The 18,483-nt window shown below is 47.5% G+C and overlaps 2 protein-coding genes and 1 long non-coding RNA gene across 7 annotated transcripts; all 3 read left to right on the top strand.

Annotated features, from left to right (window-relative positions):
- Positions 1-1,942: 1,942 nt before the first annotated feature.
- Positions 1,943-4,678, top strand: LOC147962973 (wall-associated receptor kinase 1-like; the record flags this gene model as incomplete). The annotated part of the gene is made up of 3 exons (XM_087531269.1): positions 1,943-2,258; positions 2,911-3,075; positions 3,574-4,678. Coding segments are annotated over 3 exons (1,470 nt in total), but the record flags the coding sequence as incomplete, so codon positions are not given.
- An 898-nt stretch (positions 4,679-5,576) lies between these two features.
- On the top strand, positions 5,577-9,545 carry LOC125522981 (uncharacterized). Of its 5 annotated transcripts, none has more exons than XR_015609496.1 (7): positions 5,578-6,419; positions 6,540-6,634; positions 6,714-6,764; positions 6,854-6,987; positions 7,283-7,747; positions 7,852-8,632; positions 9,305-9,545. It is a non-coding gene; the product is annotated as an uncharacterized LOC125522981 (long non-coding RNA). The 5 variants fall into 5 exon arrangements; XR_015609495.1 differs by having other exon boundaries at positions 7,818-8,632; XR_015609494.1 differs by having other exon boundaries at positions 5,577-6,419; positions 6,854-6,975; positions 7,283-8,632.
- A 1,112-nt stretch (positions 9,546-10,657) lies between these two features.
- LOC147962972 (uncharacterized) lies at positions 10,658-13,428 on the top strand. The gene is made up of 4 exons (XM_087529423.1): positions 10,658-10,916; positions 11,621-11,677; positions 12,579-12,781; positions 12,886-13,428. The coding sequence occupies exons 1-4, from the start codon at positions 10,658-10,660 to the stop codon at positions 13,426-13,428; spliced, it is 1,062 nt and encodes a 353-aa protein (XP_087385549.1).
- Positions 13,429-18,483: the final 5,055 nt, after the last annotated feature.

Below are 18,483 nucleotides of genomic sequence, written 5' to 3'. Positions count from 1 at the left end.
TAATATTTCATCATGGCTATTATCATTCCAGCTAAACGGAGTAGCTGCAGAACAGTCGTGTGCATATATTTAACTTGACGTACATGTATATAGGGTGCTGAAATGTGTACTGCCTTCACGATTCTACAGAGTTGGCGTATGGATGTGTAGCCAGACAAACGATTCCGATGGTGATTCCCAAGTTGGGTTATGGATGTTTCATGTGTAACCTTGGACATATAAAACTTGTGCACTAATTGTATGTCGAGAAGTCTTGTATGCCCTTCCCATCTCCATTGGTTGAGACAGATCCATGTCTCCTCGTGCTCCTTATAAAATGTAGCCAATTGATAACGCGAATCAAGTCAAGAGCAGCCAGCCTATCACAGACAATATACATTACCATCACGCGTAAAACATGTATCAATAAGTATGTAATAATAGGTATATAGGTATGCCACATGCAGTCAGTCCTTCCTACTCCCTCCGTTCCTAAATATAAGTCTTTTTAGACATTTCAAATGAACAACAACATACGGATGTATGTAGACATATTTTAGAGTGTAGATTCACTCATTTTGCTCCGTATGTAGTCACTTGTTAGAATCTCTAGAAAGACTTATATTTTGGAATGGGGGGGAGTAGATGCTAATAATGGAGCCAATAATACGGGCTGACAGCTGACTTACATAAGATAAGCCAGTCAATACAGCTTCTAGCTAGTAGATGCTGACTCATATTGCGTTATTTTTTCTGCAACAAAAGCAAGTTGCTATTTTTTGTTCGACAAGCTGTACTAGATTCTTTTGCCAATCCAAGTTGTTTATTTGAGTTAGACTCTATAGAATAGCACATTTCCACACAAGAAAAACTGCAGAATACCGTACCAAGTCGTATCCTGTATGGTGTCGTAGTGCATATGCCGATTCAGTTTTTTTTGGCAATTGGTATGCGAGTTTCTCCTATTTGCATTTATTAGAGATGCATATACGTAAGCAAACCTTGATATTTCTTTTCGTAGAGACTTATTATGGCATCACCTGTATCGTGCAATGAATTGCTCACACGTCTAGAGCCAATTCAACTGTCAAACAAACCGAATGAGTTTCGATGGAACTTGCATCTGAATGGCAGATTTGCTGTCAAGTCTTGATATGAGGAGCTTTCCAATAGTGATGTTCCTATTGATGATAAAAACAATTGTAAGCTCAAACTACCTCTTCGAGTGAAGTATTATTCATGCATGCACATGATCACTCTGTAATTGGCCGATCCTTCAGAGGCCAAGGAAAGAGACATTTTTAGGTGGCATCTACCCACCTAGATGATCAACCAATAAGGTTGTGTCCCATCATGGATGGCCATGTAAAACTTGGATTGGAATTCTTAATTTTAATGTAAAACAATGTTCTTCTCGGTTTTTTTTTTGGATGGGAGCATCGCATTATGCAGAGGCTGAATATTTCCTCACTAGGGTTGTATCACCTTGATATATTGGTTGAATGAAAATGTTATTTGTTGAATACACATAAGCATGCCATCACAGGCATGCTTACATCAGAGTCATGCCTTGTTGTCCACTGGTACGTTCTTTATCACTAAAAGAATAATCCACCTCAATTAGCTGGCTGGCGTTCTCATTCATTTGTCATGTTGTACTGGATCAACCTGCATTTCTTGGAGACACAACATAGGAAAAAAAGTATATTCAGTGCATCGTTCGGAGTACTATTGTTGAACCATATATTCACATCTCATGAAGCTCCACTTCCCCACCCATCCCTTGCTGCGCTCATGGTTTTCACTTTCAGTGAGATTTCGGTGAAATTCACTGAATTTCAGTAATTTCAGCAGACACTGAAATATTACGTTTCGGCCAAAATATTTCAGCAATTTCAGTATAGCACAACAATTCCAATATTTTTCAAAATATTTTTAAATTATTTCAAATTTTTAATTGAATTCAAGTGAATATTTCCACAACGTCAGTCGCTGCAGCTACGCGGTCCTGATGGACTCGTCCAACTTCACCTTCTCGACGACCTATGTGACCTGGCCGGCGTTCATTAACAACTACGGCGGCCAGGCCCCGTTCGTCATGGATTGGGCTATCGGGAACGAGACGTGCGACGTAGCCCGCAAGAAGCCTGGGTCCTACGCGTGTGTCAGCGACAACAGTGAGTGCTTCAACTCGCTCAATGGACCAGGCTACATCTGCAACTGCTCAAAAGGCTTCCATGGTAATCCTTACCTGCAAGATCCGGAGCACGGATGCAAAGGTACGTAAACCTGCTTACCCATCCATCAATTTATTTATCCACATGCATGCATGCATGTTCCATCATCAATTTATTTATCTACTCCCTCGAAATACTTGTACCTGGAGGAAACTAGTACATGTTTAGGCGTTATGGAGACTCTACATGTTTCTGTACAAGTTCCCCTAACTACAAGTACTTCGCTACAGAGGTAGTATACCAAATAAGATTAATTTTATAAGCAAGATTAACTTAGTGGAAGAACCGTAAATTTGGTAAAATATAATTGTCATCTCGCAAAAATATGTGTGCTTGCTTTAAAGTTTTTTTTTTCAACTGCAAACCGTAGAACAATTGTTCTACGCTATTTTCACATTAATAAGTCAACAAGATACACTCTTTACAACAAGAAGAGAAACAGCAAAGAAATAAAGTGAAAGTTGGGCTCAACCAATTCTCCTTTTCTTGGGAACATGTGATTATCTAGTGGTTCTGGTTCTCAAAGTGTTAGAATCATAGATGTGCACTAATCCATCCTTTCAAGGTATTCAAATGCTTTGCTTTGATTCTGTGTTCCAGCGCTAGCTTTAAACTAGATGAAATGGTAGTTGAAAACGTTTTGGAGAAACTGTCATTACCAATTCGTTAACATCCCCAAGTGTTAATTCTTCAGACATTGATGAATGCGAGCTCCCCCAACTGTATCGCTGCACAAATGGCGGGGTCTGCAGAAACAGGCTGGGAGGCTATGACTGTCCGTGCAAATTTAGATGGAAAGGCCACACCAAAGCGGGAACCTGCATAGATCATTTCCCTCTAGCAGCAAAGGTCGCAGCCGGTAAGTACTCTACTGCACCCCATTGTGGGTATTTTTGTTGATAGCTCATGGTGCAACGAACATTAGTACACAGCACGCTGGGTGAGATCTGTTCGAGTAGAATCTATAAACACATGTATGACATACCGACTGCTTGTACATCTCTTCATGGATGCAAGCCATATGATTGCTTCAAAGGATTTCAATCATTCAGTTGTATATACTGCTTAATTTCTATAAATGGCCTGGCTGTAATCTACGACCTACATGATTTCCTTGTCTTTTAAAAGCTCAATTTCCTTGACGTTGTTCTACGGATTCAGATTCGGCAGTCGAGTTTCAGCCCCTTGGCGGTCTTGATTTAGATTCCTTTTTCTTCTTGTAATTCTAGTGGTAATTTGTTTTAAATTCTGAGTAGATGAGCAAAAGAAACTATCAACTTTTTATACGAAATATTTCTGCCAGAATTGTAAATACGATTTTAATGATATAAAGTAAGTTTGTTTTATGTTCACCTAGGTGCAATAGGTGGTATTCTTCTCATGTCGATAATATCGTTCCTTATTATTCTTTACAATGAGAAGAAGAAGATGAAGAAATTCTACAAAAATAATGGCGGCCCTCTATTAGAGGAAGCAACAGGCATTAAAATTTTCAAAAAGGGGGAGCTCAACCCATTTTTGAAGAATAGCAACATAATTGGAAAAGGTGGATTTGGTAAAGTTTACAAGGGCCTTCTTGACAATAAAGAAGTTGCAATAAAGAAGACAATCAATGGTAGCGTGCGAGAGAATGAACAATTTGCAAATGAAGTCATCATCCAATCTCAAGTCATCCACAAGAACATTGTTAGGCTCATTGGTTGTTGCCTCGAAGTTGAAGCCCCCCTGCTGGTCTATGAGTTTATCTCACAAGGTAGCCTCCATGGTATTCTTCACAACCACAATAACAAGGTGGCTCTCAACTTGGAGACACGTTTGAATATCGCTGCGCAGTCAGCTGATGGGCTAGCTTATATGCACTCAAAAGCAAATATTAGAATTCTGCACGGTGATGTCAAGCCAGAAAATATACTCTTGGATGATAACTTTGTACCCAAGATTTCCGACTTCGGCATATCTAGGTTGCTTGCTAGAGACAAGGAACACACAGGATCAGTCATCGGTGACATGAATTATATGGATCCAGTATATCGACGGGAAGGCCTACTCACCGAAAAAAGTGATGTCTACAGCTTCGGATTTGTGATCCTGGAGCTTATCAGTAGTAGGAGGGCCATACATTCCGAGAATAATAGCTTGTTAAAGAGCTTTCTTGAATACGATAAGAAAAAGGAAAAAATGACTGAGCTTTTCGACAAGGAAATTGCAATAACAAAAGATTTGGGGCTTCTTGATACTCTTGCAGGTATGGCCCTAAAATGCCTTAGCCTTGATGTAGACGAAAGACCAACAATGATGGAGATAGCTGAGCAGCTACTCATACTGAGCCGCTCTCGTAAGGTGTAAGATATTTGGTAGGCTGAATGTCTGTATGCTGGTTTGTAACTGTGTTTCAAAGTGCTGTACTTTTAAACAAACTTGTAACAGTGTTATGGTTAGGCATTGTTTTCCTTGAGTGCAGAATTCCAAACCACTTTATACGCAGTAATGAAAATATTTGCCTCAAATCAAGAACAATTCTCATGTTGGAATCCCCTCCTGAGCGCTTCCCCTCCCCTCTTTCCACTAGCCACGACTCTGGCGCCGGCGTCCACCTCCGTCTGCATTGCCGGCCACTACACCCTCCCACCACCACCACCTCTCCCCCTCCCCTTGACTCCTCATGGCGTCTTCCTCTTCTGCAGCCGGTGGGCAGATCCGGGAGGGACACGTCACTAGTACAGATCGGGCAATTTAAGCACCCCTGTTAGAGTTAACCACGACGTGCGTACACAAAAACAGTCACCAGGTAGGATTAGAAGTAGAGACAGAGTAGGTAGCTTCTAGTCTATCTTGAACATATTTATATGCGTGTACCCATACCCCTTGTACAACCGTGAGTTGTGGAAAAGCAATAAAAGTCAAACAGCACGCACGACACGTGTGTTGGCTTTAGTAACGCTAGACCAAATCCTCCCGTAGCAGTGCACTGCAAAGCTAGCAAGCTAGCTAGCACCTGGCTTGATGTACAGTAGTAGCACTAGCACACGCAGGTACACGAACTTGACTTGGGCTAGCAATCGGCTTCTCTCCGCGGAACAAATACGAGGCACCAAATCGATGTATTGCAACAGGCTCGTCTCGAGCCTGGTTCTGTTTTGCTTTGCGTTTTGTTGGTCTGATTACAAGGTTATACGTGAGTATATATACCCAAGCCTCTATTCCAGGCAAGGTTTTCGCGATGAGAATTACCCACTTGGTCGAAAGCGGCCTGGCGGTAACTCATTTGATGGCACGTGTATTTGTTTAGTACCTGGTTGGGTACGAATGCGCTGTGACTTTGGTTTGCCGTTTCAAATTTTTTGAACTGCTATACAACTTATTTAGGTAGATTTAGCATACGTTCAGCGTTTCTTCCTGTGCTTGCGTTCAGTCCATGGCGGCGCCGTCTCGATCGCTCATCTGGTTCTGTATTGGTTCCTGTCACTGTCGTTTCCTGCAATTTGATTCATGGTTAAACTTTTCAGTCTGCCGGGCGGTGGCCTGCTCCCTCTCGAAGACTCCTGCCGCTCGCCGCCCGCCGCTTATCCCGTCTGCTGCCGCTCGCCGCCTGCCCCCCGCCGCTTATCCCATCTCCTGCCGCTCTACTGCCGCCCCAGCGCCTCTATAAGATGGCCCCCGGCCTCGCTTATCCACAAGCGGCCGCGGAGGGGCAGCTCACCCGAGCCGCAACCAGGGGGCGTACCGGCGAGGGGCTGCGTCCACCTTGCCGTCGAGTGCCTCCTCCCCTCCGGCCGCCCCGATTCCCTCTTCATCCTCCAGCTCCAGCCCAACCCCGACACCCCGGATGTCAAGCGGGCCTTCCGTCGCCTAGCCAACCTCCTGGCCCCTCGGCGCGATCCCCATCCCCGGCTGACACCGCCCTTCGCGTCGTTGAAGAGGCCTTCGCCCACCTCTTGGAGAGCACCTCCACCAGCGCCGGTTTCGCTCCTGCTGCTCCCGGCGGCGTTTCCGTCGCAGAGATGTGCTCTGGACGATCTGCCCCCACTGCTGCCATGTGCATGAGTACGAGCGCATGCTGGTGGGGCGTTTGCTTGGGTGCTCGAACCGCTGGTTCATGTGCGTGTTCGTGGCTACCTAGCGTCCTAGCCCACGCGGCTGCCCTCTCCCTGCTCGCCGGTCGCCGCCGCTCGGGTTGTTCGCGCAGGCTAAGCCACGGATTGTGTACGAAATATTCACAACAAAGCAACGCTAAGCTTGCTCTATCCTTGAATAAATCTTTGCATATTTTATTTGGGTTGCCATCGTATGTTTATCCTTATGTATCCTATTGAAATTGAATAGATCAAACAGAGATCCAGTTACAGCAAAGATGCGAAAATTGAGTAGTCAATATAGCAGGTGCAGTGTGAACTCCTGTTTTCCCGTAGTAACTTCAGGTGGATTTGGTGCATTCACCAATCAAATTAGTTCATTTTTATCTCTAATGTTGTTTTATGCATCTTTCGGTTGTTGCAGAGAAAAGTCTCTCTACATGGGTTAAGAAATTCAGAACTTTACAGTGAGCAGGTGTGTAAAATTATATCTCGAATCAAATAAAGTTTTCTGTGCACATTGTCATGCCACCATACTTGAACTGTTATATTTTTTCCAAGCAGAATGTGGACCTTATAAGGGCTATACATGCAAGATTCAGGAATTGGAAACGGAAGTAACACGGCAGAAGTTCTCCACTGGGCTCAAGGGGATGAATTGGTTAACTACAGAGAGCTTCAACATGGTGGCAACCTGGGTGACCTACCTTTTGTTGATCCTTGCTGCTTGCTGATATTGTGGTATCTCTAGCCTGATTTTAGTGCGCTAGCGACAATTAGCACTGCTAAACTTGAAACCAAAATGAAGCTATGAGTTACCCCATAAGTTGTGTAGAAAACGATTATTCATCTTCAAATCATGTCATGTTTATTCTTATTGTTCCAAGGAACATCCTGCTGTTGTTTTTACCTCCTGAATTGTCAAGTATTAAATTGTACAAATATAAAAATTCACTGAATTAAGAACTTCCATATCGTTTTCTATTTTACCAGTTTGGAATCCATTGATCCAGTTTGGAATCCATCGCCGCCGCCTGAGGCAGCCGCCAGGCAAGCCCGGGGCGCCAAGGATGGTGGCGGCGGGGCCTCGGTTGCCCTGCATCTGCGTGGGGAACCCCGGATCTGGAGCGGCGGCTCCATTGGCAAGGCACGGCCGGCTAGCAGCTGTGGGGGCGGTGGATCTGGTGTCCCGGCTGCGCGGGCGGCGGGATCCGGTGGTCGTTGGCGGCCGGCGGCGGCTTCTGCGGCGGTCGGTGTGCACGATCTGGCGCCATCCCCTCCTTCCTTGTTCGGCGTGCGGGCAAGCCTGGTCGGGCCGCGCTTCCTCTTGGTCGCCGATTCTGTACAGGAGGCGCTGCTGGTGGCAGGGATCTAGTTCGGGCGAAATCCCTGGCCGGCCATGACCGGCCGTGCCGACGGCGACGCCTGAGGGCGCCGTTCCCCTCCTTGGAGGCGTCGGTATGGACTGATCTCCTCAATTCACCTTCCCCTAGGTCTCCCAGGCGAAAGCCCTAACTTTGTTTGGCAGCGGCGGCGCTCACGGCGCCGTTCCCTTCTTGAAGGCGCCGCTTTGGGAACCTTGGGGTTAGGTGGCGCTTGTGGGTGGTGGGCGACGGCGGTGGTGCGGCCCTATCCTAGCATGGATTTACGTCCGTTGCTTGGAGATGGACTCGCGTAGGTGGAGGTCGTCGGCTGGCGTCGTGGTGGCGTCAATGGCGGAGGACCTACCAAGGCTCGCGTAGGTGGAGGTCGTCGTTTGGCGTCGTGCTGGCGTCGATGGCGGAGGACCTGCCAAGGTTGTCACCTCAATTTGCTCTGAAGATGGACCAGTGGAAGATGGCGGCGATGACACATTTGAGTGCGTCGGACCGGTTTGAGCCCCGGACCCGGCAGAAGGCTTTGGTCGGGGCCTCCGGCTTTAGATGTTAGGCTTAGGTGAGAGGTCTGGATATGTGGCCCAGCTTGCACCCCTTCATCATTTGGATAGGAATAGCGGTAGATGTTGCCAAGATGGCGGATTCAGGCATATTGTTGTTCTACTTTGTAAGGTCCTTGAGAATAATCAATAAATTGGCCGCATGCATCTTCCAGATGCAGAGGCCGGAGATCATCCTCCTTTTCCAAAAAAAAGCAAATTTTTCTGTTTAATCATTTTGTTGAGGCTTCCGGAAAAACAGGTTAATCTATCTTTTGTTCACATGCCTTGCTACCTAATTTTACATGAGCTTTCTTCACGGATGTACATATTTTTCTTTACCCTGTAATGTTGACGGGCTCATTTTTCTGGTAGTGAAGAAATGAGAGGAAGTGGAAGGGTAGAAGGTACGCTTCTGCAGAATCCAAGTAAGACTTTGTTCCTTACCTATGCTTGAACAAAGAGCAGCACACAACATGTATGTTAGTGTTTCAATTTCAAATGATGGAATTTTATATCATTAATAGTGGTAACTAATGATAAGTAACTTTTAGTTCTGCTAAAATTATTTTTCTTTTTTGAATTTCCTCAAAATGGAATAGTAATGATTTTAAGCTAAATAATGAGTTCTCTTTGTGTGTCGCTGGGTAATAGAAGGAATAAGAAGCAAGTTTTATATATTATATGGAATACTTCTTTTAAATAGCTATTGAGTTATGCCGTGTAGTTTCTTCTTCGTGTGTATGTTGTTCTTATGCTATTTAAGATGGTGACTATTTAATTTACTGTCATACGGTTAATTCTTCGGAATTCTTGGTCAACTGCTTAGATAGAGACAAATAGTGTACTCTTTATTTTTTTTTTGTGCTGAGATCTTCATTTATATGCAGAACCAAACATGTAGGTAGCTTAAAAGTACATTTAAAACGCAAATCACCCTAAGATATCCCAGTGTGTGGTTTAACCTGAACATATCTTAACTTGCAAATAAGCATGATTTTCTTACAACTTGCTTCTCTGATGTCCCCCTTATTTGCCTTCTTAATCAGTATACTTGGAGTCCACATCCAAGATAAAAGCATCTTGCTCTATTCACTCAGGTTCTCAGAGATGTCTCATCCAGCCGGACGATATTATTGACCATTTAATAGCAGCTGACCAACAGTTTTGGTAATTAGAGAAGAAGACAATTCCACAGAAGCAAAGCCAGTTCATTGGTAGGGAGCTAAATTAGCAGGCATGCTACCTGTACTAAATACATGTTGTGCTTCCTGCCCCTTATGTCATTCTATATATTGAACTCATTGGCATATGATGTAACCTGTTAATATTCTTAATGAAATCACCCGTAATGGGCATTTTTCTTAAAGAAAAGATTACAGTATACCATGACTAAGGCTTCATACAGGATTGTGTCTCCCTTGGTGTTATTTGCAACAGCTGAGTAGCTCCGGAGAGTGTCAACGTATGTGCCCAAACTCAGTAGAACAAGCACTAACGATAGCAGAACTTGAAAATTCCAGGAGATGGCTGCTCTCACCATATAGTTCAAAGGTTCACTATCCAATTATGCTATTTATGTTTAGGGTACTTATTGTATAACTGGTTATAACAGATATATTGTTTTATGATGACATATCTTTAGGAAAGAATATTCAAATAGAGAAATTTTGCTGTGTTAGATTTTTATTATTACCAAGTATACGAGTTTGCTCTATCTGATTGTCTCAAAGTATTACAGTTATACGTGAATATGATAATCAATTGCATGTTTGTGAAGAACAGAGGCCTGTAAGTGTGGCGGTATGGCCTAGAGACATACTTGACTGCTTATTAAGTTGTGGGTTGTTTTTTGACAGATATATTTTCTCACTTCCTTACAACAACTTAGTCTCCAGCTATTGTACAAGTCTGGTGCGCAAGTGTTGTTTCGTTCCATCTTCAGTTTGATTATTGTTTTTTTGGCGAGAAAAGTTCCCATCTATTCATCAACTGTCAAGGCAGTACAATTCTTTTTTTTTAAACAGGATTCCTAGATCAAATTTTCTGGCTGGGACAAGAAAAGGAACATGCTCCAGTCTCCAGAATGTCATAGATTCAATAAGGACTGTAAGCTGATCACATTCTATTTTGAAGGATACTACATCAATTGTTTCAACCTAGAAAATCAAAGCAGGCCCAATTCTCGGTATTCCCATTCACCATCGTAAGCTAACAAACAGCGAGTGGAAGTGCATCGAGGATCGGTTTGAGAAGAAACTGAGTTGCTGGAAAGAAAAACTCATGTCTTATGGAGGCCGGTTGATTCTTATTAACTCGGTGCTCACGAGTTTACCTATGTTCCTCTTATCCTTCTTTGAGGTCCCAGTTGGGGTTAGGAAAAGGCTTGACTTCTATCGATCCCGATTCTTTTGGCAGAGTGATGAACTTAAGAGAAAATACCGACTGGCCAAATGGGATATTATCTGTCGACCAAAGGACCAGGGGGCCTTGGTATTGAAAATCTTGAAGTCAAGAACAGATGCCTGCTTAGTAAGTGGCTGTATAAGTTGTCATTTGAGACAGAGGTAACGTGGGCGCAGATTTTACATAGTAAATATCTGCAGTCCAAGACCCTGTCCCAGGTCACACTGAGACCAACTGATTCGCTGTTCTGGAAGGGGCTCATGAGAATCAAAGCTACCTTCTTTAAGAGAACTAGGTGTATTGTCGGTAATGGTAACAACACTCGATTCTGAGAGGATACGTGGCTTGGCGACGCGCCTTTGGCGACCTAGTATCTGTCCCTATATCATATTGTTCAGCATCGTGAGGCTCTTGGTGCCATGGTTATGCAGTCCATTCCACTCAACATTCAGTTTAGGAGGGTGCTTGTGGGTGATCGATGGGAAGCATGGCTTCACTTGGTTCGTAGACTGATGGAGGTTCAGTTAACTCCTCAGCCCGATCAGTTGTGTTGGAAGCTTACTAGATCTGGGGAGTTCACAGTTAAATCTATGTATATCGATATCATTAACTCTAGTGTGATTCCTAGCTCCAAAGATGTTTGGAAAGTTAAGGTCCCTTTGAAGATTAAAGTGTTTATGTGGTTTGTACATAAACAAGTAATTTTAACAAAGGACAATCTAGTTAAGCGCAACTGGACAGGTTCTACTAGGTGTAGTTTCTGTGATCGGGACGAGACTATCAAGCACCTCTTTTTTGACTGCCCGTTGGCACGAGGTTTGTGGCGCTCTGTGCAAATTGCCTTTAACATTACTCCGACTTCGGTCAACATGTTATTCGGGGTGTGGCTTGCTGGGATAGAGTCCGAAACAGCTAGACACATTCGTATAGGAGTATGTGTATTGTTATGGGCAATTTGGAATTGCAGAAATGATTTGCCTTTTAACAGAACAACTATTTATTTTTTGCAGGTTTTATTCCGGGCTACTGCGCTGATCTGTATGTGGTCCTTACTCACTCCGACGGAGGTCAGGGAGCGTTTGGTTACTGGATCTGTCCGGTGGGAGATGGTAGCGCGGGATATCTTCAACCGGTTTGGATGGCGGTCATGTAATAGGATAGGCGATTAGTTTACCTATTTTTTATTTTGCCAGCCGGTTGTGGCTTGTTGGGCTTTCTGTTTTGGCGTTGAGGCTCTGTGTGAGCTAGCCGTTCCTTTTGTTTGCAGACTTTAAGACCTTGTTGAACCTTATTTACTTTCTTTTAAATGTAAACGTATGCATCGTTCTGATGCAGAGGCCGGGGAGTCCCTTTTTCGAAAAAAATGATGCTGACAGGAGCTGCCCGTCTGCACCTTCTCGGACAGTACTTCTTCAACTCAAGTGGCACCCTGCAGCTGCAGAGTGGTGAGCATCGTGTCACGTGTCATGTTCGATGTCAATTCGTCTTGGTACGTAAATCAAGTAGTGGATGTCTTTTCTTTCTTTCTTTCTTTTTTTATCTTTTCTCACAAATGAATAAATCTCCCGACCGCTGCATCTGTGGATCCATACATCCATAACATTAACAATGTTGATAAAAGGCAATAAGTCCAAATTCGTCAATAAGCCAGGTATACAATCATGACAAGATATAAAAAAACACATATGCATGACAAGTCATCTTTCTTGCAACAGCATCTTCAAGAAGGGAGGGTACTTTTCATCTGTATACTGGGTCAAACCAATTAAGGACGGTACACAGAGACAACCTCTTCAACACGGGGAACTTTTCTCTTTTGGTTCTTCATTAATAATTTGATTGCTATGCCGGTACACGATAATTTGCATGAAAACTATGGCTAAAGAAGAGGAAGGGTTCAAGAAAAACAACTTGGTTCTGCCGTTCTAGTTTGTGCTGACCTGGCAAAGCCTATGTGCTGGTCAACAGAGGTTGGAGAAGTTTCTGGCCGGAAACTGGCTGCAATGTCATACACCGAGCCACCGAGCAGTATGAGAGACATCAATGTCCTTCACTACACGCAAATGAAAAGGGCTCAGACGTTGATAAGGAGGAATCCATTGTTAGGATTCCTTCCTGGAGAAACGAAACTGAACCGAGCATACAGGGCACCATTGGGATTCAGGAGATCGGCGAGTACATGCAACTCTGGCACATGATCGAGCACACGACGCTCTCCGCCGAGCCAGATCATCTCCTCTAGAAGTGGAGCTCCAAGGGCACCTACACTGCGCAGTCCGTCTACCTTGCCACGTTCCACGGATCCACCCGATGTGATGCCTGGAAGCTCACTTGGAAATGCTGGGCGCCGCCCCGGGTCCGTTTCTTCCATTGGCTCGCCCACCTAGATCGATGCTGGACGGCCGACCGCCTCGCCCCTCGCGGCCTGCAGCATCCCGCGCGCTGCCCACTCTGTGACCAGGCGCGGGAGACCATCCAGCATCTCCTCCTCGCCTGCCCATTCTCTCGGCACGTATTGTACGAAGTCCTGAGCTGGCTGAGGGTTCCCCGCAACCCGCCTGACAGCAAGCCATCAACCAACACCTGGTGGCTCTCTGTGCGGCAGCACACGCCCAAGCCTATGCGCAAGGGCATCGCCTCTGCAACATTGCTCATTCACTGGATGCTTTGGAAGCATCGAAAGGACTGTGTCTTCGACAGAGCTAGCCCTTCAATCACTGTGGTATTGGCTAAGATCAAGGAGGAGGCTACCCTTTGGGCCAAAGCCGGCGCGTTGGGCCTGCGTGCTCTCATTCCCCACACCTGGGATGTACACTAATTAAAACACTCTCGCATTGTATGATTGCCTCCTAGGAGGATGTAACTCAAACCCCTTCCTTTTCAATGCAATGAAACGCAAATCTTCTGCGTTTTCTCAAAAAAAAACTACACTTGGGAATGAATCTAACAATATTGATTTGGCATTGTGGATGTTGCTACTTTCTTCTATAAGTTGGTCAAAGTAGAGGTGCTTTGACTTTGGACAGAACTTATATGCAGACTAAAAGGGACCAGAGGGAGTATACGATGCTTACAGGAGCTGCCCGTCCATTTGCACCTTCTAAGACAGTAGCTCTTCAACTCAACTGGCATCCTGCTGAGTGGTGAGCATCGTGTCACGTGTCATGTTTGATGTCAATTCATCTTGGTATGTAGCTATAAGTGAACGTCTTTTCTTTCTTTCTTTTTTTTCATAAAAGGAGGGTTAAAATCTTCCAACCTTTGCATCTGCGGATCCATACATCCGTAACATTATCAAAGTTGATAGAAGGCAATAAGTCCAAATTCCTCCACAAGCCGAGTATACAATCATGACACGTTAGAAAAAAAAAACACATATGACTAAATCGTTTTTCTTGCAACGGCATCTTAAAGAAGGGAGGGTGCATTCACACTAATGCCTGTCAGCGTCTAGCCTAAAAAACCAATCAATGGCGGTATTTGACCAAGGGTGGGTCCCTCTCTCCTAGCCACTCTCACTGACTTCTGGGTCCGGTCAACGCTGACTGTGCCAGTCAAATATGACACATGGGGCCCACATCTCGGTTGCACAGAAACTAATAGGGGATTTATTTAGCCCTAACTGCATCATTAACATTGGGGGACCCACATGTCACTGTCTCGAACTAATGACGCCTCGTGTCGGCACAGCCGAGGTTAACTGCCGGCGACCTCAAATCACGGCGGTGTTTCGCCGGAGGCCACAACGGCGGTGTTGGAGGCTACCAGGGTGTAGCTTGCGCTCGCGCACATCCATGGGTGGTCACAAGAGGCTGTGGGATGGCCGGAGGCAGGCTACCAATGGAGCTGAGCGGCGGCAGAGGCACGACTCCGACGATGTCGGTGTTACGACACGAATCCAAGCGGACTAGCCAGATGGGCGTAATCTACGGACCTATGGGGTCACGACAGGTAGCATAAAGACACAAGGGGAGCTCGGCAACGACGAGCACGGCGACCATGGAGGACGGCGGCGCTGAGATCGCGTGGATGACGGCTACAACACGAGTGCGAGCTCTAAAGGAGAGGGCAAACTGAGACAGGATCACCGCGAGTCTAATTGTGGCGAAGGTTAGGCCTGGGCTCGCCTATGCGTGACAAATCATTTGTCGGCGTCCGGCGGCTGCAGCCGGAGAAGACAACCCGATTGGGCCGACTCCGGGCATCTGGGCTTGAATCCTTCGGTGCAGAGGTCCGGCATGATATTTTGGAGGCTCCGGACATGCTAGTTTGGCGAGGGGTGGCCGGTGGCTACGTCGACGGTTGGCGGCGCTCTGTGGTGCTCGATTTCATAGGGTCTTCCTGTCCTGTCGTTCATAGGGTCTTGTTGGCTGAGGATACCATCCATTTTGTATGCATCTTTCGTTCGTAGATCTTCATCAAATAGATTGCTGCAGAGATTCTCGATGCATCACCAATTCAGCATAAGCATCCATGATGCCACTGAATTAATTTAATGAATGCAAGTCTTTTCAGCCTCGCCCAGTTGAAGAAGGAGCCTGAACATTCTCCAGGCAAGCCGAGCAAGTTCGAGCAATCCCATTGCCGCTAGACGAGGATCCGAAGATGAAGAAGTCCGCACGCCAGACCACCGCCGCCACAAAAGGGGGCAATGTGGGGCTGCACCTGCCACCGCCGAAAAATGCGAGGTTTGGAGCCGGCATGGCGTATGGGTGGACGGGGTTGGGAAGGCAGCAGGCGGAGAGCCGATGCGGAGGGATGGTGGTGGCCGACGCCGCTAGCAAGCCAAGAAACGGAAGGGGACGCAGATCCGGGCTGCGATATACGTGGCCGCCTGAACATTGACAAGCCAAAGTAACTGGAAGGGACACAGCTACCGGAGCGTCGAGGCTGAAAATCCGCACCAGCATTGCGTCGACAGGCCATGGACACTGGAGAACACAGGTTCGTGGCCGTCGGGACCAAAGTGATGTCGACGGGGATCCACCGCAAAGCTTTGACCGACTGCCAAGAGAGACCACCATGACTAAAGACGTGCAGGGGTCGCCACCGCCGCTCGGAGGAGGCGCCGTCGGTGACGAAGGGTGGTGTGCGCCGGGGCAGGACCATACCCCGGCCAGCCCATCCACCTACACCCAAAAACAACTCTTTGCATTTATTAACCGTCGCTACTGAAACAAGAAACGACAAAACTAGAAAAGAAAACACAAAATTCTCACAGCAGCAGCAAGCCAGCAACTTGCAGAAACAAAACCAGAAATCAGTCAAGACGCAGAAATACATACCACACCGTACATTTGTAGCATCAGTTAGTAGTACGGAAAAGCAGACCAACATCAAATCACTTCGCACTGAGTACTAATAACATACGAAATTTACAAGTATGAACAACAGGGTTGCAGAAATCATACGGAATCAACCACAAAAGCACTGCTATACTGAAACGTGCCAAATGAATCAACAAACACACACAAATATCTCTTGGAGAATATTTGTATTATTGGTATACACCATCAGAGATAGAGTGGTTAACTGGCCATACAAATGAAAACATAAAAGCGATACATCATAAACAAACAAAGTAAATATTCGGGATATAACTTAGACAGGTATGTTAATCTCGTACTGGATGGATCTGCCTTCACCACCAACGTCTCCACCTTCTACCTCTTCTTCTTCCTTGTTTTCGGGAGGCTCCGACTTCTGATACCTATCGGCAGATGTCTCCATCCCCATGAGTGACAAGAGGATCCAGACATAAGAGAGCAGCTCCGACCTTCATTCATGTTCTTTGCATGCAAGTACCCCCTGCACCTACTGGCAGAGTAGCATAGCATCCGTAGACCCGGATCGTCGTCCTCGCCTACTTGGCCTTGTGCAAGGAGGGCATGTTCCTCCTCGCGTTTCTTCTTGCGGCTGTCCCGGGCCCAGTGGCCTGCGATGCCACAGTAGTGACACTTGTCACGATCCGCGTCGCCGCCGCCGTTCTTCCCACCACCGGCGTCAGTGCCGGCAGGGGACTTGCCTTTTTCACCGCGTCCACCGCCGTGGCCACGTCCGCGGCCACGCCCTAGTCCGCGCGCCTGTGAACCTGACGAGTTGCTGCCGCTTGCGCCGTTGTTCGCCGTACGCTTCTCGTACGCACGCTAGTCCTCCAGGGTCATCAGAAGGCGACCGGCATCCTCGCCTCCGCCGTCTTGGTCGAGGCGTTCCTCCGCCACCTTGAGCCGTCCGGTGAGCTCCTCCACCGTCAGGGTGTCGAGGTCGACCAACGTCTCGATGGAGAGTGCCACCTGAGCGTATTTGCGGGACACAACACGAAGGAACTTACGTACCACACGTGCGTCCCCGAAGGGACCACCATGGATGGAGAGGTTGTTGACGAGCCTGGTGAGCCTCATCGCAAAGTCGTCGACGTTCTCGTCGGGCTTGAAACGGATATCCTCGAATTCTCGACGGAGGCCCTGGGCCTTGGCCTCGCGCATGGCGGCCGAGCCCATCCGCATGGTCTTGACGGCGTCCCAGGCCTGCTTCGCCGTCTCCTTCGTGGAGAGGACCGCGAGCATCTCCTCTGGCACCGCCCGGAGGACGGCCTCCAGGGTGGTGCGGTCGTCGTGGTAGTCGGTGATTCCAGTGGTGACGGCGTCCCATAGCCCGCGAGTCTGCAGGATGGCTCTCATCAGGAGAGACCAGCTGCCGTAGTTGCTCCGGGTCAGTGTTGGGAACACTGTTGGGAGGGCCACCTCGCGTCTCTGCACCACCGGCGCGGCGACCTCGTGCTCGCGCACGGTGCGGCTATGCCTAGCCCTGGGAGACCGCGAGAGCGTGCGCCCACACGTCGGCGATGGAGTTCGGGACCCGCCATCGGAGTCCTTTCGCGACCCCTCGCCGGAGCCCTTCCGGGGCTCCTTGCTTCCCGCCATGACCGCCGGGTCGTACTAACGGCTCTGTTGCCAATTGTAAGCACCGATCACACACACACACACACACACACACACACACACACACACACGAGAGTGCTCAGAAGACAGTGGTTTTGCGTTGCGAACACTTGCAACTTTTCTGCATTTCTTCTTCTCCTCTTATTGTGTTACAGAAGGGAAACGAGGCCACTAACGGCCCGAGAAAACAGCCAAGCCGAGCCACAACGATCGCGCCATTCCACGATCCAGCTCGTGCGGGGTGTGGACTACTTCTAAGGAAAAAAACTTTCTAACAAACTTATCTACTCAGCTGACTAAGCAGCGTTTATTTTCTGCTAAGACTAAACTGACGAATACACAAGGTTTAAGTCCACAGTCTACAGGAAAAAAAATAGGGGACAGTAGGCAATAGCACCAGTAGAAATTCACCCTTATATTCGAAAGCATAAGCAATATATCACAAATCTGATTGTCCAAAAATTAAACGGAGATCACAGACTAGAAAGCATAAGGGGGCAGTAGGCAGCAGCAGCAGTAGAAATATTTCACATAGAGCACAAGCAATTTGCACATGGTCTTATTTTTTCCCTCCCCTCCCGCGCCGCTCCCGCACGGCGAGCGGGAGGGCAAACCCCAGCGCCGCCAAGCGAGCTCTCCCTTCTCCTGCCCTCTCCTCGCCGCCGCCGGGCTGTGCCGCCGGGCAAAGCCCGGTCGGCGTCGGCGGCGGCGGGGCATCTCCTCCCCACGCGCGGTGTCGGCAGGCGCGGGCGTCTGCATCGAGCGGTGGCGGCGCGCTGGCGTCGGGGCGTGATGGCGCGATGGCGGGCGGCGCGGGGGCGAGCGGCGCAGCCTGCTGCTCCCGCTGGCACCTGGCCGAGGCGTGGAGGCTGCGCGGGGCCGCCGGGCTGGCTTGGTCTGGCTCGGCCAGATCTGGCCGCCTGGGCTGCGCG

The sequence above is a fragment of the Triticum urartu genome, chromosome 6A (assembly GCF_056163025.1).
Source record: "Triticum urartu cultivar PI428250 chromosome 6A, HENAU_Tu73, whole genome shotgun sequence".
In the NCBI taxonomy this organism is placed as follows: domain Eukaryota; kingdom Viridiplantae; phylum Streptophyta; class Magnoliopsida; order Poales; family Poaceae; genus Triticum; species Triticum urartu.
This window is presented reverse-complemented; position numbering and strand designations above follow the sequence as displayed.